The sequence below is a fragment of the Mesocricetus auratus genome, unplaced genomic scaffold, assembly GCF_017639785.1.
Source record: "Mesocricetus auratus isolate SY011 unplaced genomic scaffold, BCM_Maur_2.0 Super-Scaffold_100028, whole genome shotgun sequence".
In the NCBI taxonomy this organism is placed as follows: domain Eukaryota; kingdom Metazoa; phylum Chordata; class Mammalia; order Rodentia; family Cricetidae; genus Mesocricetus; species Mesocricetus auratus.
The window spans coordinates 24,603,820-24,623,116 of record NW_024429209.1 but is presented as its reverse complement, the minus strand read 5'-3'; the positions used below and the strand labels follow the sequence as shown (position 1 = coordinate 24,623,116).

General features: G+C 52.8%; 1 protein-coding gene and 1 long non-coding RNA gene across 5 annotated transcripts; one reads left to right on the top strand and one right to left on the bottom strand.

Annotated features, from left to right (window-relative positions):
• Positions 1-3,558: 3,558 nt before the first annotated feature.
• On the bottom strand, positions 3,559-7,013 carry LOC121134555. The gene is made up of 2 exons (XR_005871646.1): positions 5,554-7,013; positions 3,559-3,817 (listed from the first exon to the last, which is right to left on the bottom strand). It is a non-coding gene; the product is annotated as an uncharacterized LOC121134555 (long non-coding RNA).
• Positions 7,014-9,250: 2,237 nt separating this feature from the next.
• Eef1a2 (eukaryotic translation elongation factor 1 alpha 2) lies at positions 9,251-18,499 on the top strand. 4 transcript variants are annotated; one of them, XM_013116701.3, is made up of 8 exons: positions 9,251-9,535; positions 10,878-11,026; positions 12,401-12,580; positions 13,134-13,430; positions 14,892-15,042; positions 16,302-16,558; positions 17,414-17,648; positions 18,079-18,499. In XM_013116701.3, exons 2-8 carry the CDS (start codon positions 10,883-10,885, stop codon positions 18,204-18,206), a joined length of 1,392 nt encoding a protein of 463 aa, XP_012972155.1. In that variant the 5' UTR covers positions 9,251-9,535; positions 10,878-10,882; the 3' UTR covers positions 18,207-18,499. The 4 variants fall into 4 exon arrangements, with proteins under 4 accessions (XP_012972155.1, XP_012972156.1, XP_005074597.1 ...); XM_013116702.3 differs by having other exon boundaries at positions 9,251-9,613; XM_005074540.4 differs by having other exon boundaries at positions 9,252-9,535; positions 10,810-11,026.
• Positions 18,500-19,297: the final 798 nt, after the last annotated feature.

Sequence of the window (19,297 nt, the reverse complement as noted above, 5' to 3'; positions counted from 1 at the left end):
TTTACGTAGAATGAACATTGTGTATTTATTTTAAATATTAACGATACCAGCTATTATTTAATGGGCAAAAAAAGAGTATCTTGAGTAAAACAAAATCTTGGTTAGAAACAATTTGGTAAGGTGAAATTTAAAAAATTGGGCTATTTAAACAATCATATCTAGTATTTGAAAACATGACAATACATATTTTTGTTAGCATCAAATTGTCCACTTTTTTTTTGTTTCTTCAAGACAGGGTTTCTCTGTGGCTTTGGAGGCTGTCCTGGAACTAGCTAGCTCTGGTAGACCAGGCTGGCCTCAAACTCACAGAGATCCGCCTGCCTCTGCCTCCGGAATGCTGGGATTAAAGGCGTGAGCCACCACCTCCTGGCCCAAATTGTCCAATTTTTTATAACCAATTTTTAAAATAGACCTGATTTTGAAAATTATTTTACCTTAAGCAAGTTTACCTTAAACTTGTTTTGCCTTACTTGCTTTAGGCTTAAATTTGACAATGTATATATAAATGTTGATCTTTCCTTTCAAGTTTGTCCCTGCAAATCAGTGGTGGGTCATGACTGGGTCATGAAGGGGGTCAAATGACCCTTTTACAGGGGTCACCTAAGGCCATCCTGCATATCACATATTTACATTACAATTCATAACAGTAGCAAAGTTATAATTATAATATAGTAATGAAAGTAATTTTATGACTGGGGGTCAACACAACATGAGGTTTGCAGCATTAGGAAGGTTGAGAACGGTTGCTGTAAATAAATTACATTTGTGCCAACCGTGACTCAGAAGGTCACTAGCCAAAATGGGAAAAGTTTGCTTTTTAATCTTTCTCAAGTTCAAAGTGTCTTTTTCTGGCCTATTCTTCTTCTTTTTTTTTTTTTTCTTCCCTTCTCTTATCACAGTCAGGTGACTAGTCTGACCCAGGATAGGACTTTGGAGGAAACTTCTAAACAAACATGTTTGGGTCTGAAGCAGATGGGCTAAATTCCAACTCCAAAGCTGCTTCTCTAAAGTAGAATAGCATGAAATAAATGTCAATATTATTCATACCCCAAAAGATATTTGAACCTCTGTAAGACTGATACCTAGTGTGTACATTTTCAGATGGGAGTAGACAGCCTGAAATGCTTTTACCTCTTAGCTGTTAAAGATACAAGCAGGATTTTCCAGTCTTGGAAAGGCAGGAACACAAGCAGGCCAAAAAAACATATGACAAAAGAAAAACAAGGTGAATGAAAAAAAAAAACCAAAAAGAGGAAGAAAGAAACAAGAAGAAAGGACATGGCTGCTCCTAGGCATGGTGGAGGAGAAAGTCTATTGTAGATTCAAGGGAGAGCATAGCCAGAGTAAGAAACATTTGGGGGAGAGTCCAGAGTGGACGTGACCCTAAGCCGTGTGAGGAGAGTGGGAGGGGAAGGGAGAAGAGAGGGGAACCAGGTACAGCAGCCAACAGGACAAAGGTATATAAAAAGGATCAGGTAACCAAAACATCTGGATTATATAGGGAAGAGCCTCTGGGGGAAGGAGCCCATACCCTCAGCTGGAGAGTTGGGGGAAGGAGGGTAGAGGGCGGGGGTATGCCAGTCATACCCTGTAACAGATTACCATTGAAGGATGCTGGGAGAACCTGGTGGCCAGGTCTGCTTTGATATGTTAAATAGGCACTTCAGCCATTTGTCCCAGGGTTTGAGACTGAATGCCCGGCCTTTTGTTGATAATAAATGATAAGAGGCAACATCATCTTCTTTGACTACTTCCTGCTGACACTGGGGTGCACTTGTTAGGGCTCCAAGAGAGTTGGAATGCTGGCCAAGTCCAGGAAGAACAGGCTGTTTTCACTTGCTGTCCAGGCTCTGTGGGACCATCTAGGGCTAGGGAAACCATAGGCCAAGTTGGAGCAGTCTGTGAGGCTGGACCAACTGGGGCTAGCCACTCTGGATCCGCCTAGGATGTAGATTCTGAGGTAACACCTGGATCTGGGGAATTGCTGGAGCAGTCTGTAGCTGGTTTGAAATCTGCTGGGACAGATAGACTGGGGACAGACAGAGAGGTAAAGTTAAGGAGTCTGGGGGAAGATTTTTTTCTTAGGGGTTACATTTGAAATGTTTAGGCCCATGGTCTTGGTAGTTTAGGGGAGGGGAGCCCCAAGACCAGGGAGAAGTGGAAAAAGATTAAGATACTATGAGAATGATGACACCAGACTTTTGCACAGAGACCCAAAGTGGACACTTCTCCTGATGTCCCAGCATGCTCTTGGAATTGATACAGACCCGGTCTTTTATTTGCATGAAGGAATGTTGCGATTGGTGCACACACCTCGGTCAGAACCCTTCCGTAGCTCGAGGTTCAGGCTGTGTGCTTATTTTGTAGGCTGGCAGGGAGATGACTTCTTTTGCTGCCACCTGGTGTTGCAACACCGCAGTGGTTTTCCTGGCCTACTTTTGATCACCTTTGGTGGAGAGAGCTGAGCAGGAAACAGTGCACCAGCGGTGGCCGTGGCAGAGGTGGCCGCGGCACAGGGGGCTGGTGATGGCATGCACCGTGGTGTCAGCTGAAGAAACAATGAGAAAGGGGGGGGGCAGAGACCACGAAAGATGGTGAAAGTAACAGGTAGGTCAAGAGCGGTTAGGAGATGGGGATAAACAGGGACAGAAGGGAGAGAAACTGCATGCCTGGGTAGCTGCAGGTGTTCCAGAGAGCCCTCAGGACACAGGGTCTCAGATATACTAGACCAAAAGCTAGACCCCAGACAGACACCCTGGGCTGGGGTGTAATGCTTGCCATGGAGCCAGGAGTCCAATACTCAAAGCCTGTGTGACAGCTGTCCCATTAGAAGATGTCACTTAGTGTCACTTGTTACAAGCTGCTGAAGCCATTTAACTCCTCCTGGAAGCAGAGGGTTACAAAACTACCAGACACCAGGCTGATGGTGTGTAAAGCCCAGAGTTGCTGACCCTGCAAGTCTACTCCACCATGCTGGAAAAAAAATACACACACACACACACACACACACACACACACACACACACACACACATTGTGAGCATACTGTTAAGAGACTGAAAAGCAGCCTATAGACTAGAAGAAAATATTTTCAAATCACGCATCTGACAAAGAACTTGTGCTCAGATCTACAAAGAATTCTCAAAACTTGACACACGGGGGAAAAAAAAGATAAATAACTCAATTTAAACTGGGTCAAGGACTTGACTAGACTTTTCTCCAGAGGTGGACAAACACCCAGTCATTACGTGAAAAGATGTTCTCTGGTCACCAGGGAAACTTAACTCTTCTCGTTGACTAACAGCCTGGAAGCTCCTTAGTAATGCATGTACCCTCCTGGCTTCCCCCCAGCCAGAAGGAACATCTGTCATGTAGGCTATGAGATGGGGCCTGGAGGTACTAGTTGCTCTCACATTCCAGCTGCTTACAGTCTTAGGGCCCTGTGAACCAAGACAGAGAAATACCCAAGGGTGTGAATCACTGGACTTCATCCAGGCTGAGGCCACCGCATGTCTGAATAGAGAGGAGATTCTAAGAAAACAAACAGCACCGAGCAGCAATGGGTCCCGCCAGCATGTGTGGGCCTCCTTGTTTATTTTTATTTATTTGAGGAAGGACTTCAATTTATAGTAATGCCTGCCCTAGATACATCCAGGGGAGACAGAGGCTGAAGGCTGAACGGCACCCAGGAGGAGTCACGAGGGTGGCTCTAACACCTTGGAAAGCAGTCTGTGTAGATCTGGTAGCTGAACGTCAATTGAACAAAGGCCAGCCATCTTCAGAGGCGACCACAGAACCCAGCGTCACTTCCCAAAGCTCTGTACACAGTGAAAGGAAACCAGATATGTGAGGAATGAGGACAGTGCCATGCACAGTGAGGGAGGTCAGTCACCCAGTCATTCAGTCACTAAGGGCTTCCAGCTGCTCCTGGTGAGTCACTGTTACCAGGAGAATAGATTCTGCCTGGTCCCACGGAGGTATTGATACACATCCTGTCCTCCATCACAGGGGTTGAATTCAGAGTCAAGAGGCAGTACACCAAAGCCTTTGACCCTGTGTTTCAGAGGTATCACACGTGACACAAACACACCCGTTTATGACAGGTTTGCTTACACATGGCAGGTTAAAACTGTGTGGAATAATTAATATTCATCCACAAAAACCAAATTATGGCATCTGACACAGTGTGGCTGAATCTCACAGCCATGATGATGTACACCGTGGCGTGGATGGTGGATGCTTTCAAAGGTCCGTGTGTCTGAAGGCGTGGTCCCTAAGGTGGGGCTGTTGGGAGACTGTGGGTTCTCTAGAGCAGAGGCCAAGGAGAAGGTCTTTAGGATGATGGAATGCGCCCTTGAGGAGGACTGGGAGGCCTGGCCCTCTCTCTTTCTTTTTGCTTCCTGGATAGGAGGTGAGCGATTTTGTTCTTTGGCATATCCCTACCACAGTGTGCAGCCTTGGCATGGAACCCCGAAGCTGAGGGCAGATGAGACTGCCACTTTCTTAGCAGCTCCTATCAGGTGTCTGTCATGGTTACAGGAAGCTGACGAGGAGGGGAGTCAGATGGGATGCCGATTGGAGGCTTCACTTTGTACTGTTTAAAAAACAGCTCCAAGCCAGGCGGTGGTGGCGCACGCCTTTAATCCCAGCACTCGGGAGGCGGAGGCAGGTGGATCTCTGTGAGTTCAAGACCAAGCCTGGTCTACCAAGTTTGTTCCAGGACAGGCTCCAAAACAATACAGAGAAACCCTGTCCCGAAAACAAAACAAAACAAAACAAAAAAACAGCTCCAATGAATCTGTGTCAGGAGTCCTGACTGGGTGGCCCTCTGAGAGGTAGCAATTGCCAGGAGGGGCACAAGGGAGCCAGCTGGATGTTGATCCCAAGGGTGTGTTCACTGTCTGGAAACTGTGCAGTGTTCTAAGTCTGTTCACGCTCTTTCAAAAGGATCTGCGTGGGACCAGAGATAGTTCAGTAGCTAGGAGCATGTACTGCCCTTTGGGAGAACTGCTTCCAACAGCAAAATCGGGCAGCTCACGGCTATCGGTAACTCCAGTGCCCGGGGGATTCAACGTCTCATTTGCACTTACATGTATAGGCACACCCTCATACACATAGTTTCGAATAAATCATTTTTTTAAGGACTTTACCCTCCCCATGTTGTACCTACTCTGTGTCCCGTTGGCCCCAGGTGTGACTCTTGGATGATGGCCTTCCAGGTTTTCTGGATGATGCAGATCATGGTTACACCTAAGGTTGGCTGTCCCCTTCAGGGTTCCTGCCTACTGTAAGGCAATTCTTTTCAAGAGGCTCCTACAGGCCCTTGTGAGTACTGTTCCCTGGGCAGTCAAATACACAGCTGCTGTGGTGCCCTTTCCCCAACTAAAGACAGGGACACTGAAGAGAGCTTTGCATCCAGTGAGTCCCGAGAAGACCTGCCACACCCCTCCATCCTACTGCTGGACTTGACCGTGGAGAGTGACTTGTCTGATGTGTTTCCCTCTAGATGAAATGACTGCCAGCTCGGGGGCCTGAAGACTCTCCTGGTTTTTACCTTCTGTTTCTGGGCGTAGAAACTGGTCTTCTGTGTGGCGTTGGTGGAATGTGACTTGTGTCCCACAGTGTCTGTCATACTCTTACTGGTTTCCAGAGGATGAACAGCTCTCTCTGCTCCTTGGATGATATAGGGCTGGGCTCCCTGGAGGAGGAGGGAGGAGCCTCCTGCCTGCTTGAGCTGCTGCTCACCATGGCAACAGCTCCCTGCAGCTCTGGGCTCTCTGACAGACTCAGGATGTCTCAGACCTTACAGGCCCAATGCCTTGGAGGATAGTATATTTGGGGTCCTGGTTAGCCTGAAATTCAGCTGTTTTCCAGGTATGCAGTTTATCTGCCACCCGCCCAGCAGCTCTAACTCAGGAAGGTACTGAATTATCAAGGAGTGGCCCCAGAGCCCAGACATCCCCTCAGTTTATTTACTGCCTCAGGAGCTCACTCAGTCTCCTGGTACCTGCCTGGAAGCTGGTCTCAAGGGAGGACTTTGTTTCAGTGACTGCCCAGGACTCAGGCTCAGGTAGATGACTGGTTAAGGGCTCCATGCCCAAGGACTGTGCTTTGGGACCAGAAGGTATCTGGCAGCTCAAACCAGGTGAAGCTTCCTGGGAACTCTCTGGCTAGAAGGCGTCCCCAGACCCTCACCCTGTCTCTAAGGCCCCGAATAAGCCACCTGAGGCCAAATGGCACACATCTGTTGGACATTGACTCCAGGAGGCTGGCCTGGCCATGGCTCACAGAAGGCACCCACACAGGTGGTTAGCTGGGCACTGTAGCTATTATTAACCTGACAGTGACATCACCACCAGCCAATGGGAGGCAGGTTTATTTGCAGGGCTGGCAGCTTGATAACGGTTAATTTTAGCTGGATCTTCATTCCCAACATTTGTGAAACCCCCACCAGCCAACGAGGGGGATGCTGTCTCCCCAGGCAGCTTGAAGATGGCATCTGGGGGGCTCCCAGAGGAGCTGAGGAGGGACAGAGCCTGTGCCCTGCCCTCCACACTGCCCCTAGGAAGAATCCTGGTTTCCTGTAGCCCCTCCTTGCTTTCCCTGCCCCCCCTCTAGCGGCTTCCCAGGGTCACTGTGATCAGTAACTGAGAAGCAGGTCACAGGTGAGATCCAGCTTCAATCTGGAAGCCGTACTGTCCATGGTTCTAATGTTTTCAATCACCTACTTGCTGTGTCATCTCAGGCAGTGGGCTTAGCTTTTCTTTGCCCAGTTTCCTCATAGGTTTTGGGGTCCCCAGGTCTATTTATAGGACCCGCTTTTATGCGGTATTGCTGACTTCTTAGTCATTTAAGTACTACTACTAACTATGCAGTTGAAGAGACTAGAAACCCAAAATCCTGACAACGGGCTCAACTAGGCCCCATAGCTGAAAGTGGACAGCAGGAGAGTCCTCCATAGGCACTTTAAAAATTTTTTTAAATTTAAATTAGAAACATGAGTGTTTCACATGTCCATCCCTGCTCCCTCTCCCATCCCTCCTCCCTTGTCCCTCCACCAGCCCCCCCAGCCCCAAACCCAATCCCCACATCATTCCCCAGGGAGGGTGAGGCCCTCCTTGGGGGGGATCTCCAAAGTCTGTCATTTCATCCAGAGAAGGACCTGTGTCTAGGCTGAGAGAATGGGCTCCCAAAGATCATTCATAAACCATGATAAACACTGATCTACTACCTAAGGCCCCAGTGATTTCTGTGGCCTCCTCACTGAGACTACATTCATGGAGTCTGGACCAGTCCCCTGTTGGCCTCTCAGGCATCAGTCTGGGATTCAAGAGTTCCCCCTTATCCGGTCAGCTGTCTTTGTGGATTTCACCATCATGGTCTTGACCCCTTTGCCCATCACTCCTCCATCTCTGTCACTGGGTTTCAGTAGTGCAGTTCAGTGTTTAGCTGTGGGTATCTGTCTCTGCTTCCATCAGTCACTCGATGAAGGTTCTAGGATGGCATAGGCACTTTTAATGGTAGCATTTAATCCATGGATAAGGCTGGAGCTCACAGAACCTAAACGCCCCCTAGGAAGCCCCATCCCAGCACTATTGCCTTGGGGTTTAGTCCCAGCACTGAGCTTGGAGGCTACATGCAGATGGGGGCAATAGCTGCTCAGTTGCTGGAGCTATTGAGTGTCTGGCAATTGTTTAATGCTGCCGGGTTAGTAGCCTCTTGGAACTGTGGGCTTCAAGGCTGTTCAGTGGGGTTAGCACTGTTACCCACTGAAGATTTGTTTTTCCTGCATATTCCTAGGATCTTCCATGCCAGCAAAGGCTTCAGGGATTTGCACTGGTAGGCAAAGTACGTCCTAATGATAGGGAGGTACTTTTGACCTGCCTCCCCTAGGTCAATGTATAGGTGTTTCAGGAAGGATATGACATCTTGTCATCAGTGGTCAGTCCTCTAGGTGGGCAGGTTCCTGACCTTGAGTCTTGCTGACTTGTTGTGTCCCAGATGTACACAGAGGAAGACTACACAGGCAAGGGGGAGTCTGGTGAAAACTCCAGAGCTGAAGGACTGGGGGCTATTCCCAAGGATTCTCGACCCTGGACCCTCCTGACACCTCTATTGAGCCCTCCCAGCCTCCTGAATCCCAAACCAGGCCTGATCTCCATGCAAGAAGGAAGGCATCCTGCGGAGAGATGAGCTGGGCAAGCGGGGCAGGGTGAATGCTAATGTCTTGCCAGGAATTTATTTTTAATTCCTGGCTCCCAGTTGGCAGTATCAGCAGGCTTCGTAAGTGCCCGGTCATCTGAGAGGCCTGCCTGGTCTCTGGCTGCCCTCTGCCAGGCAGACCCCTCAGGCTTCACCTTTTACTCCTTCTTCCCACTTGCTAGCTGCCTGCCCTACTGGGCACCCATCTCCAGGGGCTCCTCATGGGCACTGTCTCAGTAGGACGTGCTGGGCCCCGACCTGGGCCTTCTATGTCTAGCACGGGGCATGCTGTCTCTGAAGAAGCCTCTGGTGAGGTGGCCACAACCCACCCCCCTCCCCAAGACCTATTTTGGTTTTATTCATCTTCCTAGAGTCCTCAAAGTCTCCCTACTTCCTATCTATGGGGGCTGAAGGAGGCTGGTCTCAACTCTGTTTGGATGTGCTTGATGGTCTTAGCAAAGACAGTCTAAGCAGGAATGCAATCAGGAGTGTGCCTGAGCTCCAATGGGCTTCATGTATCCCCCTCCCCTGCAACACACACACACACACACACACACACACACACACACACCTAAGGGAACAGGTAGAAAAAGGGTTGTATCTGGCTGGACTTGCTGATGGCCTCAAGGGCCTGCCATATTGGGCCCATGTGAACAAGCACTGTACCGGGGGATCACGCCACGGAGAGCCTCTGGAAACTAAACTTCATGTTCACTGGGATTCGATCACGAACCGGGCCAACACTGGATGTCCACCCACATCAGGACTCTCAGGGACCTTGACGTGGGCTTGGGCCTCTTCTCCCCCCTCCACTCACTGGCTCCCCGTCTTGCGTTCCACCTTCCTGAGGACAATTTTTACATTGGATGTGCCTTTTTTCCCCCCTGCTCTCCAGCAACCACTGTCTCTGCTATCCCAGCTCTTCTCTCTGCTGCTGCTTTCCCTTCTCTCCATCCTTGCCCCTCCCTTCCTGGCCCTGCTTCCCTGCCCCCACCTCTGCGTGCTCCCCGCCCTTTTGCCTGTTTTTCTCTCCTGGTCTGCGCTCTAGATCGCTGATTCTCCCGCTTGCTCCCGGTGCATCTTTGCAGCTGCGTCCTCTCGGATTCTCGTTACGCCGGCCCGCGCCCGTGGGTGCGCGGCCCCTGCGTCCGCGCATAGCTCGCACCCCATCTGCCAGCCTCCCGGCGCCCGCCTCCCCCCGCCGGTACCGCATTGCTGTACTGCAGGGGCGCAGTGCATTGCGCCGGCACCGTCAATAGGTGGACCCCCTCCTGGAGAGATAAAACCGCCGGCGCCGCCGCCGCCAGTCCCTCTGACTGAGACCTCGGCTCTGGGTAAGGACGCACATCCAGGTCTGCGACTGTTGCTTAGGTTTCCACCGGAGGCTCGCTTCCCTGGGAACCCAACCCAAGGTAGAGGGGACACGCGGCACCTAGCTGTGCTACACCCCTGGGCTGGGGGTCTCTCGGTTGCACACTGGGCATGGTGGGTCCCTGTGGCAGTCGGGCAGTGTGCCCCCTAGGCGATTGTTTACTTGGTGACAGTGGCGGGGACTGTGGGGGGGGTCTTCTCCTGAAGCCTGCGATCACACTGTCACCATGACCTTGGGGCTCTCCTGCGGGCCTGGACAGGCTGGTTGGTGCAGGTGTTGGTATGGTTCCGGGCTCTGGGGGGGTATTAGTGGTTTGTCAGAGAGGGGCGGGAGAGGTGGTGAAACCTGATGACCCCTACCCTGCCCTACGTGGCTCCCACCCTAGGATTGCTCCCCCACACCCCTCCCACCCCCGCCCCCGCCTCGAGCTTCTCCATTGACCTGTGATGCGCAGGTACTGAGACCCAGGGCCTGGATCAGATGGTAGGGGCAAGGGAGAGGGCATCTGTGAGGGCACTTGCTGAGCTGGACTAGGGTGAGATTTTTATTCCTCTGGCTAGAACAGGACACTCACCTCTCAGCCCTGATGGCTGCCCCCTGCTTGAGTATGGGGAGGGCCTGAGCTATTCTGGGCCCATGCCTGGGCACCATCCAGCTGTCTCCCCTGCCAGCCTGTGGGCAGAGATAGGAAGATGGCGCCCTTGCCTGTGGAGGGGCTGAGGAGTGCTGGCCTTTTCTCCATGGTGGCAGCAGATGGGGGTAGGGCAGTGTCCCTCCCTGGGCTGTATGTGTGTGTGTGTGTGTGTGTGTGTGTGTCGGGGGGGGGGTGGTGGTGGTGGTGGCGGCATCGAGGACAGGGAGGACGAGGCACTGGAGAGCTGGGCACAGTGACTCATCACAGAGCTCCTGGCTGCCACAGAGGATCACTCAGCCTGCAGCTCTGTGATGTCCAGACCGGATTAACCCTTCCTTAAGGAACTTTCTTCCAAATCAACTCTCCAAATATTTACACTCCAAGGAACCATTTGGGCTAAGGTAGAGGAACAGGTGGCTTATGAGTGCAACCTGGCTATACTGGGCTAGGATCAGGGTGGGGGGCAAACCATTCTCCCTCATCCAACCTCAGGTGGCTGGGTGGGGGCAAGCTCTCAAACAACAACAAGAATAGTGTGGGCGTCTCCGTTGGGCTCTCTCCGGCTTCGTAATCACCCATCTCCCTTGTCACTGGCCCCACAGAGTTCCTGCCCAGCACACCCTCAACACAGTGCCAGAGCCCCCACAGTGATAACCCCTCCCTCAACCAGGCAGAATGGTCAAGGAGAAGACACACATCAACATTGTGGTCATTGGCCATGTGGACTCAGGCAAGTCCACCACGACAGGCCATCTCATCTACAAATGCGGGGGCATCGACAAAAGGACCATCGAGAAGTTTGAGAAGGAGGCAGCAGAGGTGAGCACCATGGGCCTTCTGCTTGCATTGCTTGGTTTATACCTTCAGTGCAAAGGATATGGGTGTCTGGGGGGTGGGGGTAAGTAGGGCAGCCTCCCTCTGAGAATGTTGCAGGATTTGCTCCAGACCGAGGGAGGGAGGATGTGTGTCCTGCCCAGATCCACCAGAGGGCTCTGGACTCTTGGCCTCAGTGGGCCAGAGAGCCCTCAAGCCTTATCCTTTCACTCCCCAGGGCTGAAGTTATACTGGATGTGGTGCTGCCCTCACTTGCCCTGCAACAGCCAGGGCTCAAGGATGCTATTAATAGCTGATTGACAGGCAGCAGTCTTGCCAGCTCCACTTTCTCCAGATAAGCTGGGGAAGATTGCTGGTTCAGGATGGTGCCTGGAGTAGGGGGTCTTGGTAGCCTGCTCCTGGCTGAGACCTACGAATGAGCAGTGGTTGTAACTGGATTCTCTTCTCTGCTCCAAGAAGAGCTGGCTCCTGGAAAAGAGCTAAGGCCAGGCCTGAGGGCAGCAGCTCTCTGTGCTGAACCTCTGCTCCAGTGTGTATGTGGGTTTTGAGCCACGACTCTGTGTGTCTGGGGATACCTTAAGAGGTTATTCTGAGGGGAGGTGGTAGCAGGGAGCTGAGGGATTGAAGGTCACCTGGGTCAGGTCCCAGCTGGGTTTTGTCTGGACAGCTCCTCCAGGCTGGGCATCATCCCTGGAATGCAGAAGCCTGTCCTGTGAGATTCTGGCTGAGCAATGACCACAGTTGTGGCCCAGGCTGTAGGAGTCTCACCCTGGCACTAGTTGGCAGAGAGAAGCTAGGCTTGCTCTGAGTGGGGGTGTTCTTTCTTCTCCTATTTTGTTGTAAGGGGACGGGGGGGGGGAGGGAATGCCTCCAAGCTAGTTGGAAGTACTCATCAGCTACAGAAAGAGCTCAAAACCTTGACCAATTTGTTTATTTTCTTAATTTCATTTTTTTGAAATAATGACTCAGAATTTTTTTAATAGTCCCAAACCCAATGAGATAATTGATCTATAAGTGACTAGGGTGTGGAACCTTAGCCTCAGGTAGTGAGGGACCCTTCACCAGGGATGGGAGGTTAATGAAGTCTGGCAATATACAGACCCTCACGCCCCCCTTCTGGGGGACTTGTGTGTCCACAACCACTTAGGAGGTGAGTGGGAATGGGGCTGGCTGATCTGGGTAGCAGAGCAGGGTTTGGGCGTCAGTGCCAGAGAGATGGTATGGAGGTCCTTGCTTCAAGGTGCTTTAGCCCAACCCTAACCTCTCATGGCTGTTTCCATGGCCCAAGGCATGCCTGACAGGTGAATGTGACCCCCTGAGTCTTGTGCCCTATCCTGAGTTGTGCCCCTACCCTTCCAGATGGGGAAGGGCTCCTTTAAATATGCCTGGGTGCTGGACAAGCTGAAGGCAGAGAGGGAGCGTGGTATCACCATCGACATCTCCCTCTGGAAGTTCGAGACCACCAAGTACTACATTACCATCATTGATGCCCCAGGCCACCGGGACTTCATCAAGAACATGATCACCGGCACATCGCAGGTGTGCATGGAGGGTACCGAGCCCAAGGGCTCTCCTGAGGTGTCAGTGCCTCTTGTATTCCCTGCCAGGACAGAGCTCCACCCCAGGTCACCTCCATCCTGCTTGGCACAGAGTTCCTCAAGGACTGAGTCAGTGCTTATATCTCAGCTAGATGGGGTGCCTGCAGGGTTACCCAGCCACGGTCGGGGCCAGCAGTCAGACGGAGGGGAAACTGAAGGCATGTCCTTCACAGACAGATTTTTGTAGAAGAGGCCACATTAGGGACGAGATGTGGGTAGAAAATAAGTCAGAACCAGACAATCACTGGCAGGCAGGACAGAACCAGAAGCCAATGCCCCATCCAAGGGCACATAGCCTGCTGGTGATGGAGCTGATGACCAGTTTTGGGCCTTCTTGACTCAGAGCTTAGTGAAGGAGTCCCCTGCTAGCTACCCTAAAGGAGGAGATCCCGAGTCTCTATCCCCAGGATAACTGCCCAGGTCCCATTTTGTGGGTGGCGGGGCTAAGTAAAAGGCTGGGCCAGGAGCCTCACCGTCTCTGATCTGTTGGATAGGCGGACTGTGCAGTGCTGATCGTGGCAGCCGGTGTGGGTGAGTTTGAGGCGGGCATCTCCAAGAACGGGCAAACCCGGGAACATGCCCTCCTGGCCTACACTCTGGGCGTAAAGCAGCTCATTGTGGGTGTCAACAAGATGGACTCTACGGAGCCAGCCTACAGCGAGAAGCGCTACGACGAGATTGTCAAGGAGGTCAGCGCCTACATCAAGAAGATTGGCTACAACCCAGCCACGGTGCCCTTCGTGCCAATCTCAGGCTGGCACGGTGACAACATGCTGGAGCCTTCGCCCAACGTGAGTGAAGATAGGTGTTGGGGCAGTACTGACCTTCCCAGGAGCCCCAGGCTACAAGACTCTAAGTCAGGCTGGGCTGAGCTTCCAGTGGTTCAGTTGGGTTTCTGTAGTGATGAGTGCCAGCCTCCTGGGGACACCTCCTCGTAAGGGACCTGCACTTGGGGTCCTCTAGCTCAGCCTCCCCATGAGGCCAAAAGAGGAAGGCGAGGCTCCTCCTCTGGCCACAGCCTGTTGGGCCGGAGGTGAGGGCATCAGTTTTTATTTCTCCCAAGCCACTGTCCTAATTTTGGATACTGTGCAGGACCAGCAAGGTCACAAGGCCTCCTCTGAGGTCTGAAGTGGGTTGTATCTGGGAAGCATGCATATCCCTGGGTTGGCCTGGAGAGTAGAAGAATGTCTCTTGGCTGGTCCTCTGGGAAGCTTGAAGCTTCTGCAGCTCTGGGTCTCTGAGTTTTGGGTGAGGAGGGAGACATTTTTTTTTTCCAGAGAGAGCCTGGGACATAGATCTTGGTCTATCCAGAAGAGACCCCTGTCCTAGAGAGGTGGGCACTCAACTTTGGCCAGCTTTGCATAGGCTCTCTGGGGATAGGCAGGAGACCAAGGGTGGTATGAGGATAGAGTTTGGCAGGCAGGGGATACTCCATGTTGTTCTTGCTGATGTACGATTATCAGGACCTTAGAATCCCCTGGAGACCTTAGACCAGCAGGGTCCTCCCTGCTTCCTACCACTCTATTGTGCTCTGGGGGCTCTGTTCACCCATGCTTCAAGAGCCATCTGTTGACCTGTGAGGTGCCTGAGATCTTGTCGTAAAGACAAAGGCAGGAGGACACACAGCCCCCCCCCCCGTGGATTTACTTCTTGTCTGTGGCAGCTGGACCGTGAGGAGCTCTGTGTCAGGAGGGTTTGAAGTCATCCTCCAGAGAGGCTCTGGTGGTGGTGATGGTGGTGGTGGTGGTGGTAGACCCTGAGCTTGAAGACAGCTTGGTAACCAGCAGAGCTTCTGGGGTTGGGGCAGAGGCTGGACTTTATCCTTGACAAGGCTATTGGCCAGGGTTGAGCCTCTGCCCCCCCTGGTACTTGACCTGTCTAGGGCTGTGATTGACCAGGTCCCTGAGGGATTAGGGAATCAGGCCCAATTGGGAGGTCTCCTTTGTCAGTGTTGGGGACATGACAGTACAGCCTGGGGAGGTGTTTTGGTTTGCTTGTTTTGTTTTGCTTTTTTGCCCCGTCACTCTTCTCTAAGTTACGTTTGTTCAGGGTCCCTGTGAGGTTGGGAATGTGAGTGAGAAGGTTATGGGGAGCAAGCTATTCTGAAGCTTTAACAGTGAGCCTCCCCCCTGCCCAGGTTATCCCTTAGGCAGGTGCCACTCCCAGAATCTCAAAGATCTGATGTTGAGGGTGTGGTCAGGTGGGTTGCCCGATAATTGGCACCTTTTTTTTTTTTCCTCCCTCCTGCCCAGATGCCGTGGTTTAAGGGCTGGAAAGTAGAACGCAAGGAAGGAAATGCAAGTGGCGTGTCCCTGCTAGAAGCCCTGGACACAATCCTGCCCCCAACCCGCCCCACTGACAAGCCCCTCCGCCTCCCACTGCAGGATGTGTACAAGATTGGTGGTGAGTGAGGTCTCAGCATTGAAGGCGGGTGGTAATGAATTCGCTAGACCCAAGATGAGTATGGGAGCTCACTGCTCCCCGTAAGGGCTTGCAGACTCTGTCCCTAACCTCGACCAGGAAGGACATCAACAAGAAACCCTCAGGCTGGTTGTCTCTCTCCCACCTCTCTCCCAACACCATGTTCTTTCACACCCATCCATTTATCCAGCACCCTTGATTCTTGTTCTATCCATCCGTCCACATCTATCTGCCTACTCAGTCACCCCTCCTACCCATCTCCATCCATCCATCCATCCATCCATCCATCCATCCATCCATCCATCCATCCAATCATCCACCCATTCACCTGGAGAGGATTCCCTCTCCACTCTCCAGCTCCCCAAGCATTCAGCTAGGAGCTGGGGACATTAGATGGGAGCATTGAACTGACTTGCACTTCACCTGCAGGGTGAGGGGACGCCTGTCTCATGGGAGGCGGTCCTAGTCCAGGAATGAGAAATGCAAGTCATTAGTCAGTAGGAACCAAAGCCAAACATGAGACAAGCAAAGGGGGAGGAATGAGGATACCATGCTGATGCTTACTCCAACCCAGGACACAACTGCTGGCTTTTCTCCATCACCCCATAATGACACCACCCCCAAGCTTCCAGGAGATGGCAGAGAGCGGTGCTCCCTCGCCCGGCCACTTGCTCATTGGGATGTCCCTGTGGTAACCACACTGCCAGTGTGGGCAGGCCTGCCGGAAGTGCTGGGGCCAGATGTGGTTCTTCAGTGGTAGAACCACAATGCTACAGCAGGACTTGGGGAGTCCTGTGTGGGTGAGAGCATCCCAGTGAGTTGGCCCATGCCTGCCTGTGGCTCTGAGAGAGAGACAGAGACAGAGACAGAGACAGAGACAGAGACAGAGACAGAGAGAGGATGCTGTTGTTGATGTTCCCTATGAGGGATAGCTGTCCTCTGGGAGATGACCCCATTCCCCCCTTCTCTGCCCTGACCCTTACCTTTTGAATCCCGGGAACTCTGATTTCGTCTCTTATTCCCTTGCTGGGCCAGGGGGGACTCTCCTGCTGTCATATCACCCTCTGCTTGTCTGGGGACCCCCTGTTTCCTTACTCCCTCCACGAGTCCATTTCCCTTGACACCTTCAGAGAGGAGCAAGCCCTGAACTCTGTCTACTCGCTGACCCTCCCTCTGCTTTTTGTTTTGCCCTGCACCCCCTCCTCTGGCCCGCCCTCTTACCTAACCCCCTCTTGTCCCAGGCATTGGGACTGTGCCTGTGGGCCGAGTGGAGACTGGCATCCTTCGGCCTGGGATGGTGGTGACCTTTGCACCGGTAAACATCACCACAGAGGTGAAGTCTGTGGAAATGCACCACGAGGCGCTCAGCGAGGCCCTGCCTGGTGACAACGTCGGCTTCAACGTGAAGAACGTGTCTGTCAAGGACATCCGCCGGGGCAATGTCTGTGGGGACAGCAAATCCGATCCTCCCCAGGAGGCTGCCCAGTTTACCTCCCAGGTGGGTGGCTGCACGAGCGTGTGTGTGGACACCCCTTCTCTCAGAACAGGGGGAGAGAAGGGCTGGGGTGTCAAAGAGCAGTGGCTTCTGGCCCTTCACCTGGCGCTGAAGGGGAACACCCTCCATTTCACCCTAAGGCCACTCAGTGTTCAGAGGCTAAATGTGTGCTCAGAGTTACCAGCAGGTAAGCAGAACATCAGGGCAGTTATACTCTGGGATCTTTGGCCTTTAGAAAGGCTTTTATTAACTTACTGCCTGGGGTATCACTGTAGCACTTCATTCTCTTAATTTAAAAAAATATCACACCCGCTTATTTTGTGGTTTGTATGTGTGTGTGTGTGTGCGTGTGTGTGTGTGTGTGTGTGTGTGTGTGTTTGTGTGCATACGCCACAGTACATGTATGGAGGTGAGGACAACTTGGAATCAGTTCTCCACTTCCATCTTGCGGCTCCCAGGGACTGAACTCAGGTCAAGACCCGGAAGCAAACACCTCTGTCCCAGAGTCATCTTGTACCCTCTTTGTCATCTATCTCTTCATGGGACAAGGATTTTAGAACAGCTTTATTGAAATGTAATAGAAGCACTATAACTGAGGTTCAGTTTTGTCCCGGTCCTCGGTTCTGGTCAGGATTAATATGTCTGTGCAGTCCTGGCTCTTTCAAACAGTGCAACTATCTGTTGACTGCCTCGCGGCTTGCCACACGCTTTGGCAGACTATTGGGGTATGAACCCAGAAGCGGCGTTCCTGTGGTCCGAGCATTCCTTGCACAAAAACCTGGGGACTGGGAGGTGACCCTGTGACTGGAGCCACCCCACCCCACCTAGCACTGGCCCTGTCTTCAACTCTGCTCCCAGGTCATCATCCTGAACCACCCCGGGCAAATCAGCGCCGGCTACTCGCCCGTTATCGACTGTCACACGGCCCACATTGCCTGCAAGTTTGCCGAGCTGAAGGAGAAGATTGACCGGCGTTCTGGCAAGAAGCTGGAGGACAACCCCAAGTCCCTGAAGTCTGGTGATGCAGCCATTGTGGAGATGGTTCCCGGAAAGCCCATGTGTGTGGAGAGTTTCTCACAGTACCCACCTCTCGGTGAGCTGGGTGATCCAAGGTGTAACCCAAGATGGTGGTTGACCCAAGCTGGGGTCAACGCACCAATGCACTGCTTGTGGGCGGGGCCAGGGGTTCCTTTACTATGGTAAACTACCGAGCAACGTGCAGCATGCAACATTTAGTAGGAGGTTTTATTACACACACACACACACGCATGCACACGCACGCACACGCACGCACACGCACACACACCACCATCCATCCCTCTCTGTGCTTGACAGACACATCTGGGATGGTGCTTCTTTTCTGAGGAAGAACCCCCAAAGGGCTTCCCCGGGACCCACAGCAAGTCGAGTGATTCCCCCCCTTAACATCCCTTAAGCGGCATTAAGCAGTTCTGCGGATGCCCAATGCACCTGCGCACTGCATCCTGGGCGCCCCCCCGCAGTTTACGCATCTCTCCCCACAGGCCGCTTCGCCGTGCGCGATATGCGGCAGACTGTGGCCGTGGGCGTCATCAAGAACGTCGAGAAGAAGAGCGGCGGCGCAGGCAAGGTCACCAAGTCCGCACAGAAGGCGCAGAAAGCGGGCAAGTGAAGCTCGGGCGCCCGCGGCGTGGCCCTCCCTGACGGCGCCGCGCCGCGCCCCCAGCCCCGCCCCCGGAACTGGCCCCGCCCCCGCCCCCGCCCCAGGCGCGGCCCCTCCACCCCGCTCCCCTGCCAGGCGCATGTCTGCACCTCCGCTTGTAAGAGGCTCTACGTCAGCGACTGGATGCTCGCCATCAAGGTCCAGTGGAAATTCTTCAAGAGGAAAAGCGCCCCCGCCCCGAGCTTCCGCACCAGCACTCACCACGCTCAGTGCCCATTTTCCCAATAAACTGAGCGACCCCAGAGCCGTGTGTGCCTACTGCTGGGGCCCTCTTTATCAAAGTCCTGTTGCCCAAGGTGACTGGCACATGTTACCGCTGCCAGGTGACCTAGCCAACTGCCCTCCTAAGCATCGTGGGTAGGTGGTGGGGCACACTGCGTGGGTGCTGGAAATCCCCAGCTAGGTGAGGATAGAAGGATCAAATTGCTTTGATGGCTATGATTCAGTTTGTGTGTCTTGGTAGGATGTGCAAGACCATTGGTAGAACCAAAACCGTGGCTGGGTATCCTGAAGGACCCGCTAAGGAACCGTGACACCTTAGAGCTCCTCCCCACGGATGTGGGCACACACTTCTTTCCCCTAGGTTTCCGGGTTCTGACAGAAGCCCGTCTTGCTCCCACTCCTGCCTTGCTGAGCCCACCCCATGTCCATGCTGCCCCTTGACCCAGCTCTTCAACCCTTAAATTGTAGCAACACCTCCTCCAGAAATCAGGAGGCCAATGACTCATCAGGTGAGGTGGGATTGATCCACTTGTCCCAGAACATGCTATGACTTTGGTGGCCAGGCAAGGCAGATGGTAGGACTATTCTCCACTCACTGCTGTCCCAGGAAGCTGTCCTCCCCACTTCTTACCTCTCAAGGTTTGTTCCTGCTATTGCAGGTAGAGATTGGGTAGGGTGAGCAGATTCCCTTCACAGGGCCACGGTAAAGCTCCACTGGTCCTTGGTGTTCTGTTCCCACAAGGCCCCATTGTGTCAATCTCCCAGGGCTACTGCAACAAATGACCACACGTAGTGTGACTTTGGAGCCAGATAATGGT

What these genes read in the sequence shown, in the direction of transcription:
- Eef1a2 (XM_013116701.3), top strand. Translation starts at nt 10,883, where the DNA reads ATGGTCAAGGAGAAGACACACATCAACATTGTGGTCATTGGCCATGTG. An exon ending in TGATCACCGGCACATCGCAG is followed by an intron (nt 12,581 to 13,133) that starts GTGTGCATGGAG and finishes TCTGTTGGATAG; the next exon opens with GCGGACTGTGCAGTGCTGAT. An exon ending in TGCTGGAGCCTTCGCCCAAC is followed by an intron (nt 13,431 to 14,891) that starts GTGAGTGAAGAT and finishes CCTCCTGCCCAG; the next exon opens with ATGCCGTGGTTTAAGGGCTG.